The sequence below is a fragment of the Felis catus genome, chromosome E3 (genome assembly GCF_018350175.1).
Source record: "Felis catus isolate Fca126 chromosome E3, F.catus_Fca126_mat1.0, whole genome shotgun sequence".
Lineage (NCBI taxonomy): Eukaryota > Metazoa > Chordata > Mammalia > Carnivora > Felidae > Felis > Felis catus.
In genome coordinates this window covers 2,225,810-2,252,502 of record NC_058383.1, presented here as the reverse complement: position 1 = coordinate 2,252,502, position 26,693 = coordinate 2,225,810, and the positions used below count along the sequence as shown (strand labels likewise).

The 26,693-nt window shown below is 56.1% G+C and overlaps 1 protein-coding gene and 1 long non-coding RNA gene across 4 annotated transcripts in view; one reads left to right on the top strand and one right to left on the bottom strand.

Moving 5' to 3' along the window:
* Positions 1 to 1,440: 1,440 nt before the first annotated feature.
* IQCE (IQ motif containing E) overlaps positions 1,441 to 26,693 on the top strand; it is a 42,713-nt gene continuing 17,460 nt past the window's right edge. Inside the window, 14 exon segments of the mRNA XM_023246896.2 lie at positions 1,441 to 1,603; positions 7,351 to 7,398; positions 8,733 to 8,778; positions 12,109 to 12,234; positions 13,012 to 13,065; positions 13,068 to 13,145; positions 14,001 to 14,071; positions 17,799 to 17,912; positions 18,037 to 18,087; positions 21,303 to 21,373; positions 22,311 to 22,383; positions 22,587 to 22,636; positions 24,085 to 24,248; positions 25,568 to 25,623. Of these exon segments, the coding sequence (XP_023102664.2) occupies positions 1,568 to 1,603; positions 7,351 to 7,398; positions 8,733 to 8,778; positions 12,109 to 12,234; positions 13,012 to 13,065; positions 13,068 to 13,145; positions 14,001 to 14,071; positions 17,799 to 17,912; positions 18,037 to 18,087; positions 21,303 to 21,373; positions 22,311 to 22,383; positions 22,587 to 22,636; positions 24,085 to 24,248; positions 25,568 to 25,623 (1,038 nt within the window). The 5' untranslated portion in view covers positions 1,441 to 1,567.
* Positions 2,947 to 26,693, bottom strand: part of LOC111556243 — a 58,347-nt gene continuing 34,600 nt past the window's right edge. Inside the window, exons 3-5 of one of the 3 annotated variants that reach the window (XR_006590871.1) lie at positions 26,016 to 26,159; positions 13,833 to 17,061; positions 2,947 to 3,568 (exon numbers count right to left, since the gene is read on the bottom strand). This is a non-coding gene — a long non-coding RNA (uncharacterized LOC111556243). Of the gene's footprint in view, positions 3,569 to 12,471; positions 17,062 to 26,015; positions 26,160 to 26,693 lie in introns of those variants that run through there. The other 2 variants (XR_006590865.1, XR_006590867.1) reach the window with 2 other exon arrangements.

Below are 26,693 nucleotides of genomic sequence, written 5' to 3'. Positions count from 1 at the left end.
AGATTACAATCCCAGCAGGGTTTGATGCAGTACACCGTATAATGCATTAAAAGTTCCGCGGTCACATTAATATACACTCCAGGTGGAATAAATAAACAACCATAAATAGCCTCAGCTCAGACTTTTGTCAACGAATGAGTTCAGGTCAGAACAGTTTTGCCAATCAATGGATTCTGAAAGGCTTTCAAAAGTTTTCCGAATTCAGAACAGCAGATAAAAAGCCGTGGACATGTACTGTCTCTGTAAGTAAATGAGAGGAGGTAAGTGAAAAACAGAATCAGGAAGGACAGGGGGACTGTGGAGCTCCAGGAGTGGAGCAGGGGGTACAGGGGCATAGGTAGTTAAGGTAGCAAAAGCTTTTGTCCTCCACGTGGGCAATACCTCGAGGAAATAAATGGAAGTTGTTAAGATAAGCAGTTCAGGTTCTCTGTGCCGGTGGGGAGCCACACCCCCTTTGTGTACAAGTGAGGACACTGACGAAAAGAGAGCCATGAACCTGCACTATATGTTGGTGCCAGAACTAGACCAGTAATAATCTGCCAGCATTTCGGCTACAACACGCTACAGTGGGTGAGGACTCATTCATTTGTTCACCACACCAAGAGAAGTGTCACATTGCGCTCATTCTGGAATGGGCAACTGTTGTCTAAGCACTTTACAGATATCGACTCAGTTGATTCTCACAACAACCCATTTATCAACATTTGTGGAAACAGCAGCACACAAAAGTTATAAGGACTCCCCGGACACCAAATACATAGTGAGCACCTGCTCTGTGCCAGCCCCTGTTCCAAGGGATGGAAAAAAGGCCGTGAACAAAACCAAGCCCCTGCCCCAGACAGCTTACATTCTGGACATGGAATGCTCTTGCAGATGACAGATGTCAGGTGGCTGGAAAAAGAAAGCTGGGTGAGGGGACAGAGTACGTGCCCTTGGACACCTGTATAAAGGAGCAAGAAAAAGCATAGTTGCTAATCATAATTTCAATAAACTCTGGAGCCCGATGTTCCTAAAGATCTTCATGATGCCCACTGAGTTGCAGCGCAAACGCAGTATATTTATTGTCGTGGGGCTACTACATCAGAACCGTAGAGCTTAAGATAGAGATCAGGGAGGATAATTTTCTGAACGCCGGGTGTCCAGAACTAGCAGCCTGCATCAGCTCCTTGTCCCCTTTAGCGTTAACCTAATAAACGGCAGCATCCTGCTCTGTGACTGGCGCACAGGCTTGTCGCGGAGCCTCCACGAGAGAAGGCGGGGGACGCACTCCGGGAACCGTTAAGCGCGTTCCCGAGGCTTCAGCACGGCAGGGCTCTGAGCCTCGGCTCTCTGGGCGCGCTGCGGGTCGGCCCTCGGGCTTCCCGGCGCACGCGCAAGGTCGGCCGGGCTCTCGGGCGCCGGCCACATCCGGGGCTGTGCGAGCGGCGCGGTTACCATGGCAGCGGGGTCGCGGCAAGCGCGCGGGCAGGGAGGTCCGGAGGCTGCGGGCGGCTGGGCCGCCGGCGGAGCCGCACAGCCGGACAATCGCGCCCGCAGCGCCGAGGGGCGGCCGGGCGGCGCCGCAGCCATGTCACTGGGCACCGCGGATCCGGCCTCGGAGACGGTAAGCGCGGGCGGGCCTCCTCGCTCCCTCCAGCTCGCCGGCTCTCGGGGCCAGGCGCGGTCCGGAGGAAGGGGCACACGGCCGGAGGCCGCCGGGTGACAGCTGCCATTATTGTTACCGCATAAGACCGACCCTTGGGCCCCCGCCCGCGTGCAGCCGGCCGGGCGTCGCTGCCCCTCACCCAGTCTCCAGCTGCCCCTAGACCCCGCCAGCCCGTGCACAGGCCGCCGCTTCCAGGAAGCCCTCCCGGACGCCGCGCCCTCCTTCGAGGCCCCGGCCTGTGCCGAGCCTGCTACCGCGGTCCGCGGGGCGACGGAGCTTACTGCGTAAGTGCTGGCCCACCCGTGCCTCCGGGGCGGGGGGCAGCGGCCGGCCTGGGTGTCCAGGGGGGAAACCCCCGGCCCCGACAACAGTGCCCTGCCCGGCGCTGATGGGAGAAGGCTTCCCCGGGGGAGGCGTCCCCAGGTTTACTCCTTTGGGTGAGGGCAAACGTGCTGTCCGCTCGTGCCTTTTCCAAGTGTTTTGGGAGCGCCCACTACCCGCTGGAGGGGAGGTATCCACGTGGGTAAGTGGCATTCCCGTTGGGGGAGAAGAAGGCAGGAAACAGAGCGTCAAGATCACTTCAGAGAGTGAGCTGTGCAGAAAATAATACAGACCCCATGTGATGGAGGTGTTGCAGAGGGCTGCTTTAGACGGGGTGCCCGGAGCAGCCGCTCTGAGGACGCCCTGGATGAGGACGAGGAGGAGACAGGCTGGTAAAGACCTGAGAGCAGTGGGGCAGCAGCATGTACTAAGGTCCTGAGATGGGAGAGTGGGGTGTGGCACAGCGCCTGCACGAAAGCTTGCTGGGACCTCCTGGGGGAAAGGGGTGTGCATGGAAGGTGGGCACCCGCCTGGCCACGGGAGCCGTGCAGGCCACGCAGGGAGCGTGGATTTTATTGCAGGCGGGTGAGAAGCCTTGGGAGGGCTCCAGACAGAGGGAAATTTGCTCACTTTGCTTCCTTCTCACTGAGAGGGCAGCACTCAGCTGGGCTGGACAGCGAGGGCCCAGGCTCAATGCTGCTGGCCCCTGGGAGCGACTGAACTTGTCCCTCAAGGCAGCGAGTCTTGCCTCATCTGGGAGGCCCGCCCACCTACATGGGACTCAGTTACCGCCACGGGTCCTTCATCTTTAGAAAGTGACGTTTTATGTCGTGATTGTAAAACTCATGACCGTTAGAGAAAACTTAGAAAGTCCGTTTACCTGCACAAGACCTGGTCAATATCTAGCGGATTTCCTTCCAATCTTTTTGCAATGCATCTTTTTCCACGCACCTTTGAAAAAAGTTGAGAGCATATTTGACTCGTTTTGTCACCTTTACTGTTTAATTTGTTGTCAGCGTTTTCCCGCAGCCGCACGTTTTCACGAGCATGATATGAAAAAGTCTAACCTGTGGATGCCCTTATTGTCTTCACCCATTTCCCTGCTTTTTACTCTTTTGTTTTCGCTGTTCAGCTATTAGAAACAGTGCTGCTATAAACATCCTTGCGCACATAAACATTTGCTAAGCCCCTTACGTGTGAGGCTCTGAGCACACAGAACAAGTTAAGCCATGTTGCCTTGGTCTCCAGGAGTTCGGTCTGGTGGAGAAACTGTTGCAAAGGTCTCTCCACGTCTAGGAGACGCCCTTGGTCCAGGCTAACTTGCGGCTTTTCTGCTAGCTTGCATCTGTGCTCAGTTAGACAAGAACCTCTTGAGAGCAGGCACTGTCCAGTCTGTCCATTCTCTCAAGTCCCTTGGAATAGAGCTGCCTCTGGGCTTGCTCGTGAACTTTCGCAGAGCACTTACTGTGTGCCAGGGGCCTCACCGTGCGGCAGCTGTAAGCAGCTCTGCTGACCGCAGTACAGAGCCACGGGGGTGACGTAGAGCCTGAGTGGGGCCACGGGTGATTTAAGGGCCAACATTCGTAAAAAGGCTCACAGTTTCTAGAACGAGACAAGAAGAGCATTTATTAGACATTTACTATGTGTAAGGTTCTATGTCGCGTGCTTTATTAGCCCCCTGGCCCAGACCTCAGGTCTCCTCTCCCCCCAGCCCTGCCCCCGACCTTTGGCTCACAATCTCCTGTGCTCTCCTGCCTCCCAGATCACCCTGCAGCCTCACAGCACCACGGCTTGAACATATTTATAATGGCTGCTCTGAAGTCCTTGCTAAGTCCCTCATCCGGTCTCCTTCAGAAGTTTCTATTTCTGCTTTTTTCCCCCTTCTAACAATCACACTTTCCTGTTTCTCTGGGTATCTCATGGTTTCCTGTCGGAAGCTAGACATTTAGATGGAATGTGACAGCGACCCCGGGTCGCCACCCCTCCTCCCCATGGGCTTGGTGTTTGCTTGGTGGTCCGTGTTTGGTGAGTGACTTAGCTGGACTAACTCTGAGGTCCTCCCGCCCGCGCTGTGCAGCCTCTGGTTCCCTGCAGGTTTTGTCTTGTTTGCATCTCTCTTAACTTCACTACCTAGGGGTCACCCTTGGGTCAACAGAAGCCATTTTTTTTTTAATTTTTTTTTTTCAACGTTTATTTATTTTTGGGACAGAGAGAGACAGAGCATGAACGGGGGAGGGGCAGAGAGAGAGGGAGACACAGAATCGGAAACAGGCTCCAGGCTCCGAGCCATCAGCCCAGAGCCCGACGCGGGGCTCGAACTCCCGGACCGCGAGATCGTGACCTGGCTGAAGTCGGACGCTTAACCGACTGCGCCACCCAGGCGCCCCCAGAAGCCATTTTTTGATCAACGGCTGTGGGTAAGCCCCTTGGCCTGTCACACTGCGTGTGCCTGTGTGGGCGTGTGTGTGCCCGCACGTGTGCATCTGTGTGCGTGTGGCTTGGAGGCTGCTGTCACAGTGTGCGACTTTACGGTTTTGCCCACCCGCAGCCAGGGACTAGTAGCTTGGGTTGCCCCTCTCCGTCTCCCCTGCACGGGCAGCCTTAGACGCGCACGTGCCCTCCGGACCTCTAGATATTGTACCTCTAGGCCTGGCTCCCGGGGAGCGGCTCTTGTGGCGGGGTGGTTTCTTGTCCAGCCAGTGTTTGCTTCGAGGTTGTGCTAAGACCCCTCAGCCAGGGTTGGTCTAGGTGTGTGGGGAGTGTTTCCAAGCCCTCCTTAAGCCCACGGCCACGTGCGTGCGGTCTAGCACTTGGAGGCAGCCTCCCTGGCCCTCAAGGTCGACTGTGACCCCAGGAAGGCTCTTCTGGGCTCTGTTAAAGCTTCCGGTTGCTCTTCAGATTGGCTTCCTGCTGCTGCCGTCACAGAGCTAGGAGGGCCCTGTCATGGCTCCCCACCACGTCCCCACTGTCTTCAACTTGGCATTGGAATTAGGGAGCCATTGGGATCCTCCACCATGCACTACAAATACAGCCAGTCCCCTGTGCTACCGCACGGGGCCAACAGCAGGGACGGCCTCCTCGAGTGACAGTCCTGTTGTGGTGCCGGGAGGTGGGGGCCTGACCCTCCCTGAGCGGAACTTCTGCCCTGCGAGCAAGCTGGGGACCTCGAATTCCTAGTCGGCTGCTCCTGGGGTAGGGCTTACACCCTCCTTCTGGGCGCAGGGAATCTCCCCCACCGTTCACCACTGTCTTGCCTGCACCCACCTAGAGCCTATCTCCCTGGAGTAGTTCCCGTGGGACAGGGCTGGGGGTGGGGGGCAAGGGATGCCCCGGACTGTTCTCTCCCAGATTTAGTAGATTTTCTTGAGTGAATCTCCTCCATTGCTCTCTGCCCTTAGGCCAGTTTCCAGAAACCCAAATGATTGTTTGTTTGATGACTTTCTGTGTTAAACGGCTGTCTGTTGAGGAGACAGTCGTCCGAGCTCCTCACCCCATTATTCTGGAAGACCACTCCTAGGGAACGTATTCCTTCTTCGCCGACACCGTGTACTGAATCCCCGCAGGCTCCCCCGTCTCCTTCGAGACCCGCTCTTTTTTCCCAGTGTCTGCTTAGTACACATATCCTTCTAGTGCTTTTGAAAATCCGGTAGAGGAACGTGTTCTCCTTTGTTGAGGAAGTTGGGATGCACAGGGTCAGTGGTGTGGCCAACGTCACACAGCCGGCGGGGAGGCACGATGCTGCTCTGGGCCCCGTCGGGCTCTCCGCCCGCCTGCCCCGCGGCCGCCCCGGGCTCCCGACGCCCAGGGAAGGGGTGCGGCAGCTCAGACTGTGCTCAGAGACATCGACGCGTTCACTGTCTTAACGCAGCCCCTGGTCTGTCTGCTGCAGCCTGAAGAGGTGAGCCTGGAGCGGCTCCGCGTCCTGTCCCGTCCCGTCTGGCAGGACTGGCGGGCACAGGGAGCGAAGGCGTGGTGGCTGAGCGCACCTGTGGGAGACAGATCCCTTGGTTTTGTCCACCACACAGGTAGCCTCGTTTCCCTGTTGAGCCTTCAGGCCATTAAACAAGTAATGATGACGAGCGTCCACAGAGAAAGCCGTCGCTCCTCCTCTGTGCGGTTTCCAGCGGGTCCACACCCGCCGTCGGCAGGCGTGTCCTTTGCGATGCCAGGGCGCGGTCGCCACCGTGTCTCCCCAGATCTGGCACGGGATCTGCACGTTGAACCTGCTGCCTTCCCTTCCTAAACGTTGGGCATCATTTTCACACGCTTTGCTCAAGGAAGACGCTCTGTGATCGTCACGTGCTAGTTGTGCCTTAAAACATCACTTGTGAGATGGCGCAGAAAATCCGTCAGTGGCTGATGGAAGATTCTGTTTATTTGGGGCACACGACCTTCCCCCCGTCCCACATCAGGTCACGCCACACCTTTAGTCCGGACCCTGTGTTTCAGATCGCTGGGCTGGAGGGCTGCCCCGTCCCGACAGCGATACCTTACCCACCCCCCACCCCTCTGGCACGGCCATATGTTTCCAGTGGAACATCTGCTGGAAGAATTGTTCCTTAAAGTACTGATACTATGGCCATATGGCTTAGTCCGTACTCGTGCTTTTCAGAAGGCAGCAAAGTCCCACGACGACACCGTGTGGGTTCAGCCGCACCCACACGGCTTGCTGAGACACGCTCACCAGCCAGACACAGCCTTCTCGGCTCCCAGGACGGGTGTCAGTTCCTAACTCCCGGCAACCGCACCGCGAGTCAACAGCACGGCGATCAGAGGGGATTTACGGGTTTATGTGTGTTCCTCCTTTCCCTTTTTTTAGGATTTAAAACTGAGTAAGTGAGTTAGCACAGAAACAGTCTTCTCTTGGGAAATGACATCCTCGTACTGAAATTAGGCGGTACAGGTTTTCCTCTACCCCCCACGGCCGGGCAGGAAGGTTTCTATGGCCAAATAAGGCATGTATTAATGCGCGTGTGTTTTTAAATGACTTTGACTTGTTCTTGTCAGGATCCAGTCCCAGGTCCCTTGTGCCTTGATGTGAAGATGAATAAGAGAGCATTTAAACGATGTGAGACACGTTCCTTTTCTCCAAAACCGTTTCTTTATCGACAGTACATAGCGGATCCTTGGATGTGGTGCCTCTGGGTGGACAGATGTGGAGCAGCCCGAGCGGGTGGAGCTTTGTGTCACGTCCGCCACCGTTCTTTGGGCTGCAACCGAGCGGGCTGGCCGCTGCCCACTTTGCATGTTCTGAGCTAACTCGGAGTGGGTTTCTTGAGTCACTGCCTCAGCAGCCGTGGATGGGCTGTTTTCACTTTGTACGTGTGACCGTGGGGGGCCAGGCAGGTTCCCTAAAATTTCACTGTTTCCATCTCTTCTTCCAGGGAGATGACAGTCTATCCGCAATGACCTTTGACTCTGACTTTGAGACGGTGAGTGTGATCGGGGCACAGCCGCTTGTCCCACTGCTGGTTATCTGGCCCCTACACGTTACCAAACACGCCCCCGGCTCTTTCCGCAAACGTGACGTTTAGAGCCGGAATACACACTCTAGGGGCTACTCTGCACTTGAGTTTTGAGCCCTTGCTTGGTATAGGTAACCGTGATTATAATTTTAAAACTTGTATCCGGGTGTTAGTTGTGAGCAGAGTATATTTGAGGCACATTCTAAGCTCTTATCCTGCTTCTGGTTTTGGTGTAGCATGAAGGGGGGAGAGGGCTCTAGGCTGGAGAAGGGATTCGCTTTGGCAGCCGCGGCTCTGGCGGTGTGTGATGTCCTGGCACGATGGCCCCAGGGTCCCCTGGATGCCAGGAGTGGCCTGAAGGGAGAGTGGCCAGCAGGGGTCCCAAGGCAGAGCAGCCCCCAGCCTGGCCGGTCTGGGTTTGTCTGGGGAGCCGTGCTGAGTAGAACGCGCAGCCTGCCGGCTTTGCGGTCACAAAAAAAGAGCACAAGGCACGTGTCCAGCAGGCAGAGTCACAGACGAGCCTCAGCACATGGCTCTGAGGGCACGTGGCACCAGCAGGTCTCCATTCCACCTCGGCTCTGTGCACTCTAAGGGGAACATCACGCACCCGTTGTCTGCAGTGAGGGACCTCTGCAGATTAGGGGTGTTCCCTCAACACCACTGAGGCCGTGGACCCGAGATGCTCCCCGGAGGAGTAGGGATCCAGCTCATGTCCAGGGAAAATTCAGATGGCAGGGCTCACGGTTCTGCTGCAAGGGAGGGAAGAGGGATTCTCTGTCCAAGAGGAAGCTGATGAGGTTTGTCCTTTCCCTGGGCACAAGGCAAGGCCCAGTTCTGCATCTGGCATCAGGGTTGCCCTGAGAGACGGTGTTCCGACAGGGCCCCTCCCGTGCAGGACCGTCCCTCCCCAGTGGGGTTTGTACTTGCCGTATTCCTGCCGAGTCCATCCTGGTGGACGGTCACACCTTGGGGCTACAGGCACTGGCCTGAGGACAGTCAGGGGGGCCGAAGATAGTTGTTCGCGTGGCATCTTCCGTGTGCTTCTAGGTAGTGTCCCGAGAGCTCCCGGGAACCCAGTGCAGCCAGAACACCGCACGGATCACGTTTTCCGGGGTCACCTCGCTGTGCTGTGTGTTTCTTCCTGGGCTCGGCCTTCACTCGTGTCTCTGCTGAGTTAACCTCTTCTCTCGCTGCCCTTGCACCTGCTCTGACCCGTCCTGAACATGCCTGTGCTTCACTTTTGGGGCCATCAGGCTCCTCAAGAAGGCTCAACGTGCTTTACATCGTTTCTTTCCTTTCAGAAAGCAGAAAGGAAAAGTTTCCATAAACCTCCACCCACATCACTGAGTAAGTATGACCAGGCCCTTCATCCCTCCAATTTCTGCACTTTAACCCAGAGAAAGGGTTTAGAAGCTGTCCTTCCCTGATGTCTTGGGAGAAAGATCAAGAATGTCTTCTTCAAACACCTGGGGTTATCAAGAAGTGACACTCCCACCACTTGGCTCCATTTTGTGTTGGGGTCTCGGGAGTTGGCACTCTCGGGGTCCCCGCCTTCCCTGTGGCCCTTGTGGTGGGGTCTCGGGAGCCGGCACTCTGGGGCCTCCACCTTCCCTGTGGCCCTTGTGGTGGGGTCTCGGGAGCTGGTACTCTGGGGTCCCCGCCATCCCCCGTGGCCCTCGTGTTGGGGTCTCAGCAGCCGGCACTCTCGGGGTCCCCGCCTTCCCCCGTGGCCCTTGTGGTGGGGTCTTGGGATCCGGTACTCTTGGGGTCCCTGCCTTCCCCCATGGCCCCCGTGGGAGGAGGCCCAGCAGGGGGCTGAAGCTCCCAGGGGCCGCTGTCCCAGGAGCCTCCTGCAGACGCAGTGCTCTGGCCTCTTGGGTTCTTTCCCCGCCCTCTGAACCCGCTTGTGTCTTCCGAACGCTGCCTCGGCCAGAAGGCCTCATCCCCTCGGGATTGAGTCAGAGCTGCTGTGGACGCCGTGCTGAGCAGGTGTAGTGGTTTTCCGGTGGGCTTGCCCTGCTGCATCTGAGGGCAGGTTCTGTGTTCCCCATCCCCTGCGGGGAGACACCATCCTTGGCCGTGGTCATGCGGGTGGCTGCCTGCTAGGGACAGTGTTGCGGGGATGGGTGTTGCTCTGCCCCGACAGCTGGCGGAAGGCCGGGCAACTTCTGAATAACAGCCATTTACTTCTGACAGTCCTGGAGGCCCAAGTCCAAGACTCGGGTGGGCGTCAGCACGGTGGTTGTGATGAGGCGTCTTCCAGGTTGTGGGCGGCCGCGGCCTGGTTGTACCTCACGTGGGGGAAGGGGTGAGGGAGCTCTGGGACCTAATCATGACCTAATCATCTCCCCCAGGCCTCACCCCGACACCATCACGTTAGGGTTCGCGTTAGCGTTCGGCATACGACTGGGGGGCACAAGCGTTCAGTCGTGGCAGGTGGGGTTTCAGTCCAGACGGCCAGCCAGGCCTCTCTTCGTCTGGGCCGTTCCGACACTGCTCTAGTGCACGAGAACCACGTGTGAATTTGATGCTTAGGAACGCCTTTCCGACAGAGCTTAAATCCCGGATGGGCTTCCTTTCATTACCCAAAAGCCCGTGGCCGTCTCTGACCTCCGTATGCGTGTATCTACGTTTCTTCTATACGAGTGTATTTCAAGCGTCTCCTGTGTGTATGTGACGCACTCAGAGAACACGACTGGACTTTCATTAGCCCAAGAAGAACATAATTAGATAAATTCCTGCCCAGAAAAGAAACCATGTTTTGTATTACGGATAAATATAAACGTTAGAAAGAAGTCATCTGTTGGGGTGCCTGGGTGGCTCAGCTGGTTGAGCGTGCAACTCTCGATTTTGGCTCAGGTCATGATCTCAGTTTGTGGGAGCAAGCCCCGCTATCAGCGTGGAGCCTGCTTGGGATTCTCCCTCGCCCTCTCCCTCTCCCTCTCCCTGGACCTCCCTGCCCTCCGTGCTCGCGCACTCTCTCCAAAAAATGAAAAAGGAAGAAAGAATCTATCAGTTTGGGTTTTTGATGTCCTTCCTCTCCTTCCATGGAGGAATTGAGAATTGATGTGAAGGGCGGGTGTGTGTGTTTTAAACCTTCTTGTTTCAGAACCATTTTGTTTTAAGTTCTCTTCGGTTACAAGGTAAATATTAGAACATCTTTAATTGTTTTCACTGAATATCAGCGTTTCAAGTGTTTCAAATAGTAATCGTCCAATTGTTTGTATCTTGATTTCTGTAAACGTCAGAGTCGTGCTTCACATAACTTAGAACGGTGAAAGCCCCAGAAGTATCTAGAAGTTGGGGGGTGCTGAACTTCAGCCCCCTGCTTTCCCCCGTGCTTTCTCCCCGCAGCCCACGCTGGGAGTCCCGTATGGCCCAGCCCTGGTCCTCAGAGCCTTTTTCCACCCCCCCGACCTTCAGGGTCCTCTCCCCAGCACCCCGGCGCCCCCTTCCCCGGGCTGGCTCAGCCCTCTCACACCGGGTGAGCCATCTCCGCTCAGATGCCCACTCCTGTAGCGGCCTTTGGGACACCAGCCCAGCAGGTGTGCTTCTCTCTGGTTTCCTGGGCCGGGACAGCGGCAACCACGTGTCCCGTTCGTTCGCTCAGCCAGTGTTGTTCTTTAAGGCCCGACTGGATCCCGGGGCCCAGGGCTCTGCTGCTCACAGCCCCGCTCGCCCAAGTATCTCGTATCTCCCGACTCCTGTTTCCTTCTGCCTTCCCACTTTTGTCCACGTGCGTGCGTGTTTCCTGAGGGATCCTTACCGGTCGCTGATAGCTCACGTGGGCCAGGGAGGGAAATGTTACTGGTGGAGCTTGCCCCTGATGGCCAGCTTACTTTATAAGTGAGCACTTAAATGGACAGGGTTTGGGAGGCCTTCAAGCACGCCCCCAAGCCGGGGCGCCGTGGTCCCGCTGAGGGAAAATGCGTCCAGGTCTAACGAGTCTGTTCTCTCGTCGCAAATTATAATGAGAAATCTCCCCTAAATTTTGAAGCCGTGGAGAAAACGTAGAGATTTTTTTTAGGTTTTTCAGGACTTACCATAGACAGGAATTTCTTTGCTACTTGTAAACATGGTTTATGAACAACTGAGTTATTGCATAAATGTGTCCGATTTTACGTAATTAAAGAGATGAAATCCCAGATTAAAAAGTAACTTTAACATGTTTCCCTTGTATGAATAACATAATCAGAAATGCCCAGAAAGGTAATTTTTTCTCATTTCTTCTACATTTTTTGTTTTACATAGTAAGTTCTAGATAGTGTTACTTGTGTCCCTAGGTAGCAAAGTGAAAAATATTTATACCGTTAAGTGCAAAGGACAAAATTGTGTGTTCACTGTTCTGTGACTATAATACACCTGTATCTGGGAACATCAAATACTGGTAGAATTATGACTGGATTTTTAGATAAATTTCCTTTTATGTTATGTCTTTACAATAAAATCGCAAAAACAAACAGAAGTATGTACACACTCCATATATATATATATATATATATATATAACTATGTGATATAGCTATATAATATGTAGCATATAACCATATGCTGTGTGTTTTTTACTTTTGTCAGAATATTCTTATGAGTGTTCTGGTACCATTTTTGTGTCACTAAAGCACAAATGTTGAGAGGCATCGATACCTTGCCCCTCTGAAACCATATGTTGGCTTTTTAGAGTCACCTTATCACTCTAAACCGAGGAAAGTGGCATCCTGGAGGTCTCTGAGGACGGCAGCAAGCATGCCTCTTGGTAACAGAATGTCCTTAACCCCACAGCTGTGGCTGGGAAGCTCGAAGCCAGGTACGCGGTACGTGGTTGGTCCGACAGAGAGGCCCTTCCCGCTCCAGAGGAGGGTTTGACGAGTGGCGGGTGGTGATTTAAGATCAAGTTCGTGGGGCGCCTGGGTGGCTCAGTCGGTTAAGCGTCCGACTTCAGCCCAGGTCACGATCTCCAGGTCCGTGAGTTCGAGCCCCGCGTCGGGCTCTGGGCTGACGGCTCAGAGCCTGGAGCCTACTTCCGATTCTGTGTCTCCCTCTCTCTGACCCTCCCCCGTTCATGCTCTGTCTCTGTCTCAAAAGTAAAATAAACGTTAAAAAAAATTTTTTTTAAAAGATCGAGTTCGTAATAGGACTTATTTGCATGACGTTGCTTTTCAACTTCTCAAAGACGTTGAGCCTCATAATCTTTACGGCACACGTAAGTGTGGTTTCTGACGGTTTGCGGGTGTGACACGCTATCCCTGGAGTCTTGTGACGTCCCAGCACTGCTGGCCCAGCTCCTACGCACTCGCAAGAGCCAGTTGTTAAATTTTTAAGAATTTGGTGAGCCGGTCGATGTCACGCTGGCCGCCTGAAATTGGACATCATAGGACTATTAATACCGTGGAAATAGACAAATGCTCCGGATCTGGGCTTTATTTTTTGAGAGCCAAAAAATGTTATCAGCATCTCACTGATTGCCACCGTCTGCTGGTTGTCTTAAGCTTTCTTCAGCCCATGAGCATTGATCAGTAGAGGCAAAACCTTCCGTTGTGTTTGTCTGTACCTGTCATATTAAATCCATGCACGTTCAAACCAGGAAGTCTGACCCAGCCCCTGAAGTCAGACCTGACCTTGGAGCAGGCATGGGCCAGCCCCCCAGCACTACTCCCGACTATCTGAGAGCAGCCTTAAGAGTGAAGAGGTCCAATCTCAGGCGTTCTGCCAGCAATGGTGAGCATGTTGACGGTGACGAGGCCACAAGTAAGGGAAAGCTCGGGATTTGTCCTTTGACAAAGTGAGATTTTGGGCTTCCTGTATTGGCTGTGTCCCTACGAGATCGTGGAGAGAGGACGAGGACCCCTAAAGTCCGCTCTGCCCTCCTAACGTGACAGTGACGTGTCCCCAGGCTCCAGTCGGGCCTGCCCCTGTAACTCGGAGGCTTGCTGAGATTTATTGGATGGACAGTACTAGAAATAACAGTTGCACATAGTGAAAACCCCAAATCTCACCAGAAAGCCTGGGTCTGTTATCCTGTCTCCGTCCTTCTGTCTGGTCTCTCCCCATGTCTCCTCCCCGGCTCTCACGGCTATTCTCGTGGGCCTCCACAGGGATCGTGGTGAGCCCCTGTCACCCTGACCCCCTGCCGACCCCTTCCTGCTGGCTCCGAGTTCTACTTTGGGCTTAAATGTTGTAGAGTCTCGGTCTATCAGGTGCATTTCGGAGACCCGAGTCTGCTTCTCTGCCTCCCTCTGTCAGCGCTGGAAGGGCTGCTGTTTGTCTGTCTTTGTCTTTTTGTTCTGTTTGCGATTTAGAATCTAAACGTATCACTTCTCCTTCTGTCCCCCTTCTTTCCTTTTCCTGCAGCCAAGCCCTGTGTTCACACCTTTCCGTTCTCTCCTGCTTCACCCTTCTACTCACTGTCGGTGTTGGTTTCCTTATGTTCCGGGAATGATCACGGTCCAGCTGAACCGGTGAAATGCTTTGGTCTTCTTTTTTATCAAACGTCCGGGATTTTCTTAAGATACAGCCAAGAATTCCGTCTACTCTTCAGATAATCTTTTCAGACGTTTGCGTGTCCCCCTCTAGGTCACGCTCCCGGGACCCCTGTCTACAGAGAGAAGGAAGACATGTACGACGAGATCATTGAGCTGAAGAAGGTAGTATTTCTGTCTGTCCTTTGTTGGTTTTAGACCACAAGAGCCTTCCGTAACCACGGGTGGGAAAGTCAGGATCAGTGCCGAGATGTGTCCATATGGAAAGAACGTGAGCTTTGCAGGGACGCCCGAGTTTTGTTTTGTTTTAAGTTTATTTACTTTTAGAGAGAGAACATGCGCACGTGCGATGGGGGAGGGACAGAGAGAGGGAGAGAGAATCCCAAGCAGGCTCCGCACCGTCAGCACGGGAGCCCGACTTGGGGCTCAAACTCATAAACCTCAAGATCGTCACGTGAGCTAAAATCAAGAGTTGCACGCTTAACCTACTGAGCCCCCAGGCGCCTCGAGGAGCACCTGAGTTTAAACCCTGGCCCCGTGCCTTGGAAGCTGGGAGACCCACCTGAGCCTGCTGCAGGAGAGGCCTCCACTGTTGAGATTCCATGTGTGCTCTGCTCCAGCAGCACGGCACGGAAAATGGGAAAGACGGGGTTGACATCACAGTCCCTCTGCACAGAGATCTGGCATCAGATGAGGCCACTGGCGTCATTGTTACCAGTAGCCTTCCACGTGTGGACTCTTCGGTGGTAACCAGACAGTCCACGCTCCCTAGCTCAGTGGGTCTCTACGGGAGTCTGAGGGAGCTTACGGCTCTTAGCCGGTGATGACCTCGAGATTCAGACCAGGTCAACCAGTAGCAGAATGAGGACTTCCCCCAAGGCCACCTGCCTCCCAAGGCCAAGGCTCTTTTTGTTGCCCCGTGCCACCTCCTACTCCTTATGGTGTAAATGGCGCTGGAATAAATTATCGCCACCCTCATCGCCTTCGACGGAACCACTGCTGCCACACCGCTCTTAGCATCCACGTGCATACTTGTGACCCTGGAGAAGCGGCCAGGGTTCACTTCCTCCGCATCTGGAGGGCCATGGCCCATCTGGGCACCAGAGGTTAGGTGGGGCGTGGGCAGCCAGCACGCCCAGGGGCACGGCCACGGCGAGGAGTCTTCGAGCCATCTTACCCGAGGAGCCCCCGGTCTGGGCCCCCGTGCATGAGACGCAGCCCTTCTGTGGCGGCCCAGACAAGATGCTCCGATGTCAGGGGCCGTCCAGAGATTGCTCCCCCATGGGAGCTGCCCAGCAGTGAAGGTGCTGCTGGAGCATCGCACTCCCTGTCCTGAGGACAGCTGTGTGTCAGAGTTATTGTGGGGAGAGCCCTCATTTGGAACTCTGAATAATCACTGCAGTAGCAGTCTTGAAAGGAATCTTCTGGAGCTGGAAGTGGTCTCTGGGTAAAATGATACTGACTTTATTCAAACTTCCCATCACGGACGTATGGGAAAAATCAGTCTAGGCTTCTAAACGCAGGGGGAGGAGAATTTCACTTCCAGGACTCTGAGCTTCAGAGTTGTTTTTCTGTGGCAAGTGGTGCCTCAGTTTCCTGTTGAAAAATGGGGATAATACAGGAACGGTTTCACAGTCGCGACACGGGTGTGCCCATCAGCACAGGGCCCCAGGGAGTACTCTGTGCCACGGCCGGCACCCCGCAAGAGGCCACGGGTGCAGCACATCCCAGGGAGTGGCGGGGATGGCACAGGGGCCCCCCCGCACCCGTCTCCCCCAGCAGTCAACGCAGTGTCAAAACCAGGCCGCAGACGTGGACTTGGTGCACGTGTCCGGTTCCGTGCCGTGTTGCCGCGTGTGTGCACCCGTGTCCCTGCGCGCACGCTGCCCCACGCCACCGGGCATGCTGTCCCTCCAGCTGCCCCTTTGTGGTCACACCTGCCTCCCACCCCATTCCCCATCCCTGACTCCTGGCGGCCACTGGCTTTTCTCCCCAGCTCTGTAATTCTGGCATCCTGGCAATGTTCTCTGCGTGGACCGATGCAGTATGTGACACTGTGGGGGGAGCTCTGCCTCCTCTTTAGTCACCCGTGTTCCCTCTTTTGTTGACGAGGGCGCATTTATGGTCTCTTGTCTCGTCTGTGGATTGGCCTGTAGAGTCGCCGTGTCGTTTCTGTTCTCCGAATTCTGCTTTGTCTGATGCTAACGTGGCCGCTCCTGCCTTTGTTGGTTAATGCTTCGCTGGCATCTCTCTTTCCATCCTTTTACTTTCGACCTCCTTTCACATTATGTTAAAATGAGGTTCTTATAGACAACATGTGGTTGGGCGTGTTTTTTAATCTACGTTGCCACTTCCTGTCTTCCTAGTTGGTTGGTTTGGGTCATTTATATTTAATGTACTTTTTGGTAGGTTAGGATTTAAGTCTTGCACTTTATTTTGTGTATGTGGCCTCATGACCCCTGGAGAGTGAGAGTCCTGATGCTCTAGCAGGCCTCCTCTGACCACCCCTCGCCTCCCCCCCCCCGCAAGGAGGCAGCGTGCCTCACTACAGCCTGGCAGGGGTGGGGGGCTTGGCTCCCGGCTCAGCCTTCGCTGGCAGGGGTGAGGCCCGCTGGTTCTGCTGTGTTTGCCTGAGGGTGGAGCGGTTATCACCCGTGCCTTCTCTGCCTGGCCAGTGCCCCTTTCCTGTCTGTGCCTGTGGGCTTGTCCAGGCTGTTGGCTTCCCCAGCACTCCCGTCTAGGACACGTGAGGCAGCAGGAAAACCGGGGGGCTCTGCAGTCCCTGCTTGGGTCCTGAGCCCCAGCCTAGTCTGTCTTCTGTCCACCCTTCTGAGCCTTCTTACATCTGTCTTGCATACAGTGTCCACGGCTGCAGGAGTAGGGAACACTGAGTGTACCCCGTTTCCGGAAGCAGAATTCCCATTATTAGATTTCTTCTCCTTCCCAATGGCTGTGCACGAACTGACCTATTCGTTAAACACTCACCGAGTGCCAGGGTCCCCTCGTCTCTTGCAGCGCTATGGCGGTCCGGCCAGCGGGAGGCCTGCAGCTGACCTGTCCGGCCTCTCTCTCTGCAGTGCACACTGGGAGTCCGCTTGCCAGGGGTGGGGGCTGGGTTCGTTCGGGCACTGTCTCTCTTCTACGCCTCATGAGTCCTGGAAGGAGAAGGGTGTTTCCGGGTTAACTGGCTAGTTCGGATGCAGGCTGATGCCGGAAGCTGGTTGAGTGCCCTGGCTGTCCCCGTGCGGGCTGTGGACACGTCTGAACCTCGTGTTCTCCAGGCCTCGCGGTTTCACGCCCTGGGAGAAGGCCTTTTCAAGTGAGGACATGGAAAACAAAAATGAAAAATCCCCTACCATCACCATTTCCTAAAAGGACGACGGAAGCCCAATTAGGAGGGAGGAGAGTTTTCTAAAGAGGGCGGTTGTGGAATTGAATCACTTTAGTCCCGTGAAAAATCAGCGGCTCAGGCTTTTTCCCTCCGTTCACCGCAGACTGGTAACAACTGGCAGGGGCCCCCACTCTGACCCCCCCCCCCCAAGCCCCAGCTGAGGTCAAGAGTTTTAAGTGGACGTCAGCCTCGGATGAGTTTTGGTGACACGTGCTGTGACACGTGTGGGCTCCCTCAGGTGGGCGTGGGAGAGAGCGGCGTGCCTGCGTGGGGTGCCTTTAGGGAGGGGGCGTTCCTCCTCACGTCGGGTGGTCCTGCACCCGACGGCCTCCCCCCTGGCTCCCAGGCACCAGGTGCCTCCTTCCCGCCGGCGCCACGCACGCGCCCTGACCGGGAACCGGGCCACCTCGCGAGTTCTGCTCCGACTTGTGTTTCGCCTGGGTGTTGGGGTGCGCGTGTGCACGAGTGTGTGTGTGTGTGTGTGGTTCTGTCTCCTCTCAGTCCCTGCACGTGCAGAAAAGTGACGTGGACCTCATGAGAACAAGGCTGCGGCGCCTGGAGGAGGAAAACAGCAGGAAGGACCGGCAGATACAGCAGCTCCTGGACCCGTCCCGAGTGAGTCGCGGCCCCGCAGCGGTGGCGCCCGGCCGCGGCAGGGAAGGCGCAGGCCCCGCTCTTCGGGCTGCAGGGGGGAGAGGCCGCCCGCCGGTGTCTTCATCTCTCCGTCTGCTTGCCGCAGGACCCGGATTTTGTTCGGACTCTGGCAGAGAAAAGGCCCGATGCTGGCTGGGTGAGTACCGACTCCAGCAGGACCGGTAACCTTCCCGCTGAAGTCTGAATCTCAAAACGGCCCAGAGTTGAGGGACGCCTTTCCTCTAATGCAGTCGTGCAAGAGGGGTGACAGGGAGCCAGGGCCCAGGAGCCCCTAAAGCACCGTCCGCGGAGCCGGCGAGCTCACGACAAGACGCTGCGGGCGCTGCTGGGGGTGTGAGGGGAGACGGAGCAGGCCGCGCAGGGCAGAAGGTGCACAGCAGAGGACAGCGGTCGCGGTGGTGACGTCCCCCACCACCACGCTGAACTAGAGACGCTGAGGAAACAAAGCGGGATAGGATAAAGCCTTTAACACTTTAACACACACACCGGCTCTGCCGCGGGGCCGCGTAACACACGGCACGGCGAGTGAAGCGAGGTGACGGCACCGGCGCCATTCCGTGACGAGGGCTGCGGCGGTGGAGGAAAAGGACCACAAGAAACCTGCTGAGTCAAGGAAGCACACTTCTCGAGGAAAGTGAGACGCAGACGGACCTGGAAGGGATCCAATTCTGAGAGCACTGAGCCCAAGGAATCAAATAACATTAACGATGTGACTTTCGGGTGTGATGATGCAACATTTGCAACAAAGCCCCGTGGGACTACAGGGGAAACTGAGTCAACGTGATGGGGCAGCAGGGAGGACGCTGACCAGTGCGAAACACAGAATCCATGCGGACCTGTACGGAAAGCGTGCAGTCGGCTCCGTATAGGCGGTTAACACCGGCCCCGTTCCCAGGACGCACGAAGGAAGTACTTTCAGGGCGTGAGCACAGATCGGAGTGTTTCCACGAGAAAATCGTTTTCAGCTTAATAGCAACTCCTAGACAGCGAACAGTTGAGCATGATCTCATTGGATTTTGTGATAGGGACTCAGTCCCTATTTTAAAAAAATTGTTTTTAACGTTTACTTATTTTTGAGAGAAGGCGAGACAGAGTGTGAGCGGGAGAGGGGCAGAGAGAGAGGGAGACAGAGGATCCAAAGCAGGCGCTGTGCTGACAGCAGAGACCCCAATACAGGGCTGGAACCCATGAACCACGAGACCGTGATCGGAACCAAAGTCAGACGGTTAACCGACGGAGCCGCCCAGGTGCCCCTCGATCCCCACTTTGAAACTCAGGAAACTGAGCTTAAGAGATTTGGCCATGGTGCGCCAGGGTGGCTCAGTCGGTTAAGCATCCGACTTCGGCTCAGGTCATGATCTCGCAGTTTGTGGGTTTGAGCCCCGTGTCGGGCTCTATGCTGACAGCTCGGAGCCTGGATCCTGCTTCAGATTCTGTGTTTCCCTCTCTCTCTGCCCCTCCCCACTCACTCTCTGTCTCTCTCTCAAAAATAAATAAAGATTAAAAATTTTTTTTTTTTTTTTTTTTTTTAAGAGAGAGAGATTTGCCCAGGTTGGGTTTATAGTGAATCCACAAGTACCATGCCTTGGTCCCCACTGTTCCTCCGGTAGTTAATATTGGAGAAAAGACGTCTTAAGCTACCCTGAGTAAAACCTCACGCCTTAAACCAGCAGAGTAAACACAAATGATCAAAACCAGCGTCAGCAGGACTGAGAACACCGGGCACGCTCAGAGCTGAGACACCGTGTTTTAGGTTGGCGTGACCGAGCAGAGGAATGGCCGTGAAGTTGTGCTTTCCGTTTGCCCGGTACTGCTCTCTTTCGGGCTGTGTCTCAGGGAAAAACTCCAGTATACAAAGCCTTTTACACAAGGAAATTTATAGCTGCCCGATTTGGGGGGGAACATTGAGGAGAAACCATTACAATTTGAATGATGCCACATGGAAACATTTTCAGAAGAAAAAAAATTTTAAGAATATAAATGAGTACAGCTATGTCCAGAAATGGCTGCAAGGTTGAGGATTTAGAATTTTGTAAATAATGCATACTTTTAGAGAAAGGGCTCTGCATTTCTGTTCTGATGCTGCGGGTTTTCTGGGTCTTTTTGAGAGAGAGCGTGAGTGGGGGAGGAGCAGAGAGAGAGAGACAGAGAGAGAGAATCCCAAGCAGGCTCTGTGCTGAGCACAGAGCCCAACCCCGGGCTCCATCCCACGACCTCGGAATCACGACCAGAGCGGATGTCGAGAGTCCGACGCTCCACTGACTGAGCCAACCCCGGCGCCCCGGCTTTTTTAAAATTAAAGTTGATTGAAAGTAGAAATTCTAGATCCTTGGGTGTGTGCAGTTTCCACCTTAACACCCGCTGCCAAATCGCCCTTCGGAGTTGCCGTGTCCTGTGACTGAACGCTGTGCTGGTGAGCAAGGTGCCGGTGAGCACTGCTGGTGAGCACTGGGCTGGTGAGCATCGCCCTTCAAGAAACGTCTGCACGTGTGCATAAGAAGGATGATTTCTACTGAAGTCTTGATCGTAAATAGCAATTTAAGCCTCATCGATCGAGGAATGGGTGTCCACACCGTCTGACTGTACCGGGCAGGAGTCACGTAGGGGTGCGGCCCCACAGGGATGGTCCAGCAGGACCATTCGTGGCATGAGAAAACCACGTGGCCGCCTGTGCGGTAGGATGCTGTAATGTCAGTGGGTGCACATGCACGACACAAGGTCTAGGGGACACAAATTCGCTTGATGACAGTATTAGGTGAGGGGGGTTAAGGTCAAGGGCCGTAGTCTGATATATGTTCTCATTTTCCCTCAAGAAGATGTATTCATGTATTACCGAACGTAATTGAAAATTAGTTTAAAATCCAACTGGGAAGGTGTTTGGGTAGCCAGAAGGAAAGAAGGGGATATTCTTTCAGGAGCGCAAGGGTGCTGTCCCCCACAGTGACGGGTTGGCAGAGAGAAGGAACAACGAGACGCACGCGGTCTTCCGTGCCCCAGAGTGAAGCTCAGGGTCGTGGGGGGTCAGCTCTGCTCGCTCCCAAGGGGATACCGTGGACACAGTTGTCCTTTGAATCTGGTGATGGCGGTGCATCCGTGTGTTCCGAGTGTGGAACGTGGCGGGGGGGGGGGAGGCTCTGCACCTGCCCCGCCCTGCCCCCGCCCCGCCCTGCGCCGAGAGCCGGACAGTCGGGCCCTTTCTTTGCCGCGCCTAGGGACTACGGGAGAAGCCGGCGACCAAGTGGGGCAGGATCAGCGGGCAGGGGACGCCTAGCCCAGCCTGGGGACAGGAGGGAGGGGCAGCTCGTGGACTGCGGAAGCAGTCGACTTGATGTGCGCGTGTTCGACTGGCAGGTCGTTAACGGGCTAAAGCAGAGGATTCTGAGGCTGGAGCAGCAGTGCAAGGAGAAGGACAACACGATCAAGTACGGGCACGCGCGGGCGGGCGGGGGGGGGGTGGGCCGGGGGGGGAGCGGGCTCCGCAGGGTCTCCGCGGCCGGGCCCTGGCGAGGCCGCCTGCGGCCAGCCCGCGTGCCCGCTCGCCTCCCCTCGTGCCCGGCAGCGGTGTCTGCTCTGTCTGCTGGGACTGCACCCCCAGTCCCCACCCGCCACCCTCCGTCCCACGTCCCTTGTCCCAAAACTATGAAAGGAAGTGTTCACTGCCTCTTCAAACATCACCCGAACAGCGTCTCCCTTTCATCTTTTCCTGTTCCCGTTGCATCTGAGCCCTGCTCTCTGTCCTCGGTCTGGTGTGGACCGCGTGCCATCTCCCTGTGGGTCCGTGGGCGCTGGCACCGCAGCGGCCTGCCCTGGTCCCGTGTGGTCCCGGTGGTGCCGTGCGGAGCAGAGTCCTGCCTGGAGGCGCCCGAGTCCCCTTCCGCTTTCTCTCCCTGCGTCCCTTCTCTGTTCCTCTGCTGAAATCGTCCCCTGTAAAAATCTGTATTATTTGCTGATTTCTTCTGTATTTCGGCACCCTGAACTCCGCACCTTGATTTGCTAGAGCTTTTTATCTGAAGTCTGTTGGATGCTGAGTGGGGGGTGCTGGCAATACGGGTCAGGGGTGGCGCTCCTTCCTCACAGAAGGAGCCTCCCACCGCCCCCAGAGGCGGCTGTCCTCGCCCCAGGCTTCACGGGTACCCCGCTTCTTCCACGACAGCCCCCCCGTTAGTGAGGAAGAGCTTTAGGGAGTCTGCTTCTGCACAGAAGGGGGCCCATGGCTGCGAGGACTCTCCGTGGGTCTCCGCCCAGCCCGCTTCTCTTCTGCCAAGCCCTTCTTCCGCTGACGTCCTGGGAAGCGCTCTTGCCCTTGCTCTGCCCCGGGGGGGCCGGCGCTGCCCTACTAACTGTGAACTGGGTTTCTAGCAAACTGCAGACTGATATGAAGACCACTAACTTGGAGGAGATGAGAATCGCCATGGAGACGTACTACGAGGAGGTGCGTGCCCTTCGGGGAGGGGAAGTCAGTGACCTGGGCGGTCGCCGGCCACGCCTGGCACCCTGCGCTTCCGTTCCGTCTCAGCTTGAACGTGAATCCCAGCAACTTAGGCAGAAACCAGGAACCCGATCACAACTTTTTCAGAGCACGTTCTCCTTCGTGCTCGTTTTGTGCCGTAACGTATTTTAATTTGGCGTTTGCAGATTCATCGTCTCCAGACTCTCTTGGCGAGCTCCGAGACCACGGGAAAGAAGTATGATCATCTCCTCGGGAACCGTGTTTCACGTTTGGTCCCGAAAGTAGCGCAGACATGACGCGGGAACCGCGTGCACTGCCCTTCTCTTTGGAGCAGTGCACGCACCTGCATCAGTCTGTTAACGGTTTCCATCTGGGACGGTGACGCACAGCCACGTGCTGGCTCCTAACCGCATGTTCACCTCCCCATGCTCTGAGTCCTTAATTCCTGCTATGTAAAAGCCTTCAGCTTAGAATTAGAAAGCGCTGTTGTTCCAAGCAGGACTTCCTTATTAAGAAGGCGTTTAATGCCAAGTACAAGTCTATCTCCCCCCAAGAAGTTTATTAGAGACATCAGGGGTTCCCCGTCTCGAAGATTCCCTTTTCACAGATTTGGTCATGTCACTGCCTCGGCACTGAGCTGCGAACTCAAACCAGGCATTCGCCCTGAGCCAGGCACGGCCTTCCCTTCCTTCTTTTCGGGGCTGGCAGACTTTCTCCGTACAGGACAGCCGCTGCTTTGCTCTTTGAAGCAGGCGTGCCCCGTAAAGCGTCCGCACACACGGAATGGGCGCATCTGCTAAGCCATCGCCCCCGGGGCGCGTGCCGCGTAGGCTCCTGCAGCAGGTGCCTTGGGCCGCAGGACCGTCACCCACTGGTCAGCACACAGCCTGTTTCCGCTAGCGTGTCTGTGCATTCACGTGTCAGCCAGCACCTCACACACGGGCTTCCTCGAGGCCCATCGCAGCCTTCTCCTGAGCCCCGGCAGGAACATGGGGCAGCCCCTGAGCGCTGTGAAGGGGACTGCTTTAAACCCTGAACTCACCAACGAAAGCACCCAGGTGTGAAAAGCATGTACTCAACAGGCTGTGAAGGTGCCGCCTGTGGACAGCCCGAGGGTGGCAGTGAGAGCCAAGCCGGGTGCCTGCCCCCCCCCAGCCACCGCCCCCCCGCCCCTGCCTCCCCACTCCTGCCCCCCACCCCCGGGAACTTGGCCCTCAGGCTGTCCACCACCCAGCCCGTGGCCCTGTACTGTGAAGGGGTCACACGTTAAGTGTGAGCAAGAATGCAAATTTGCAAATACAGAATCTGAACAATGAGGACCGACTGTATTTTAGACTCTGTAGGATAAGAGGCAAATCAAGCTATTGTACGGCTATTTACGTAACGAGAGAGAACGTGAGTTCCCACAAACGTTTTCGTGATACGATTTAAAATATATTACTAGTATCGAATACAGTGTTTTGTTCTGCAGGTTGATGGATGAGCACAGATTTCTGTTTGGGGGACAGCACTTTGCTTCCTTGTAGTTAAGTGTCAGGGTTCCCTGTTCCACTGCAGATATCTGCAGAGAGCACTCTGAGCCACAGACAGGCACCCACAGGTGCCGTGTGGCTGCCCCCCTTGAAGGCATTTATCCAGCGGGTTTAGAAACCCAAACCTAGCCCTTGGCTTTGCTGTTCCCAGGACTCCGGGGGAGAAGAGACTGAGCGTCAAGAGGCCGAAGAAAGTGAGCAGCGCCCTCCTGAGCTTGTCCCGGAGCGTCCAGGAGCTCACGGAGGAGAACCAAAGCCTGAAGGAAGACCTGGACCGTGTGCTGAGCAACTCCCCCACCGTCTCCACCACGAAGGGTACTGGCCCGGGAGCCACCCGCGGAGGGGCGCTCGAGGAGAGGCCGTGTCTCGGGTTCTTTGAGGAAGGACGCAGGTGGCAAAACGCGGGAGAATCTGGCAACCCCACGCCCCTATTTCAGTTGCCAGAAATGCAGATGCGTACTGCTGGGCAACACCAAAATTGACTCCGAGATCTAAGGAGCACCTGCTGTGAGCCAAGCACCCTTGCAGGTAGTTGGGGAGGGCACTAGACAAAAGCAGACATCCCTCGTGGAGGCCACATCGTACTGGGAGGGAGAAGCCAGCAGGTCAGTCATGGGTCTGGTGGCAGGAAGTGCCACGGAGCGAAATAGGAAGGACAGCAGGTGTCGGGGGCAGTGGCGTGCACCTGCGAGTAGGGTCTTCGGGGACAGCCATGCCCACGGCCAGTGTGCCCAGCATACGTAGGCAGTGGGAGGGTGGTGGCGATGATGGCGGAAGGAAGTCGTGGGGCCAGGCTGTGAAGGCCACACCCGGGCCCTGGGGGCTGGGGCAGAGGTGAGGAGTGCTGAATGGACCGTGTGCAGAAGAGAGGGTGGGAAGACCAGGGCTTCTGTGGCGTCCCCATGGGGGCTGCTGGCGACCCCGGGCACCACAGGGGTGGCAGGTGGCCAGGTTCCGGATGCCTCAGAGAAGGGAGGAGCTGGCTTCCAAAGCTCTTATCTGAGCTGCTGGAAGGACAGGGTGTCCCTGTAGGTGGAGGTGACGGAGAGAGGAGCAGGTCTGGGGATGGGGACGTGTCAAGTCTGCGGTGCGCAAAAGGTGTCCAAGTGGAGGTGGGTGCATCCGGGAGTTCAGGGCAGAGGCCTCAGCAGGAGATGCCCACATGGGGGGCAACAGCCAGCAGAGGGCCGGGCTGGGTCTGAGCACACCCAGTGAGTGAGGAGAGCAGAGGAGGGCCTGCGGTCCAGCCCCTGGTACGACGCAGCAGGGTGCAGAGGGTGAGCGGTGGCGGTGACGGAGCGCAGAGCGCCAGGGAAGGAAGTGCCGGGAGGAGGGAGGAAGGCGGAGGATACAGCGCGGACTCGTGTGTGGCCTTGAGAAGTTCTGTCTCGGACCGGCACGCACGATCAGGTGTGGATGTCACACTGAGGTCTTAGGAGGCCCTCGGCATGGCCAGCTCCACAGTGTGGGCACGGACTCCCTCACTGGGAGGCACCCTTCCTGCACGAATCTGCCAGGCGCCGCGCGGCGGAAGGGGACACTCACAGGCTGTGCTAGAGGTGGGCGGTCGGGGCTGACGGGGCCATCGGGATGGCTGTGCCAAGTTCACCTCTTAAAACCATTGCTTCCATCAGGTTACACGGAGTGGAGTAAGCCCCGGCTGCTGAGACGGATCGCGGAGCTGGAAAAAGTGAGTGGTGCGCCTCTCAGCTGCCCGTCCTTGACCCGCCCGACCGCCAGGAGAAGCCGGCGCCCTATAAAGTGGGGACGCAGATGAGCCCTTGGCTCACAGAATGCTCTCAGCACATGCATGGTGGCTGTCCCCCGCATGGCACGCGACGCAGATGGGAATGAGCAGACTCCGTGCAGGTCCGGACGAGACCCACGGGTCGTGTCGTTCCTGTCCCTGGTGTCACAGGTGGCCAAGCCACGGTCACATGGCCCACGGTTTTGGACTCCTTGTGTGACCAGGGATGGAGGCAGGTGGTCCTAGGGCCTTCCAGAAACCAGGCGGCCTGAATACTTGAGTCGGAAAACTTTGTTTAGCATCAGAAAGTTGGGGAGATTAATCCTTCCTCATACCTGCCGTGGGTTTGCAGATTTGATTTCACTCCTCTGGTCAGTACTCAGTCCGCTTGTTTGGAGTGGGTCAGAAGGGCCCGCGTCTGCTGACTGGCCTGGTGAAACGGTGAGAGCTGTCCCCTGGTTTGGCTGACCGGAGTAAACCTAGAAGGAAGCATCAAGTAACTACAGATCTACACAGCAGAAAACCTGAGTTTTTATGCACTGTGGGTATTTTGAGAAGAAAGCTTGTTAGGAAAGGTGGTCACCCAGAGGTGGTGTGGAACCTCAGGGGGTGGTGCTTTCTCGGCTGAAACACCCACCATCACCGGGGAGCTGGAGCCGCTTAGTCAGTCCCTCTCAGCTTGCAAAAGCGGGCTATCACGTGAGATTAAAAGCACAGAGGCTGAAAATTCCAGAAATCCTAAAGAAATGGTAGGGTCCATGAGCCCAAAGAAAAGCGTATGAGCTCGCCTCCCACGTGCCCTCCGTTCCATCTTGTTAACGGCGCCTTGCCCCCACCGTGCCAGGCCGGGCTCTGCGGGCAGGGTGCTCTTCACCTCCCCGCCGGGCTCCAGTGACATGGTGCGATCCCGGCTTGTGAGGTCACACGCAGAGCTTGGCCCACACCCGCGCTGGGACCAGTTTCCGTTGGTCACGGTCTTCCTTGGGTTTCACAACCGCAAAGGAAAATGAGAA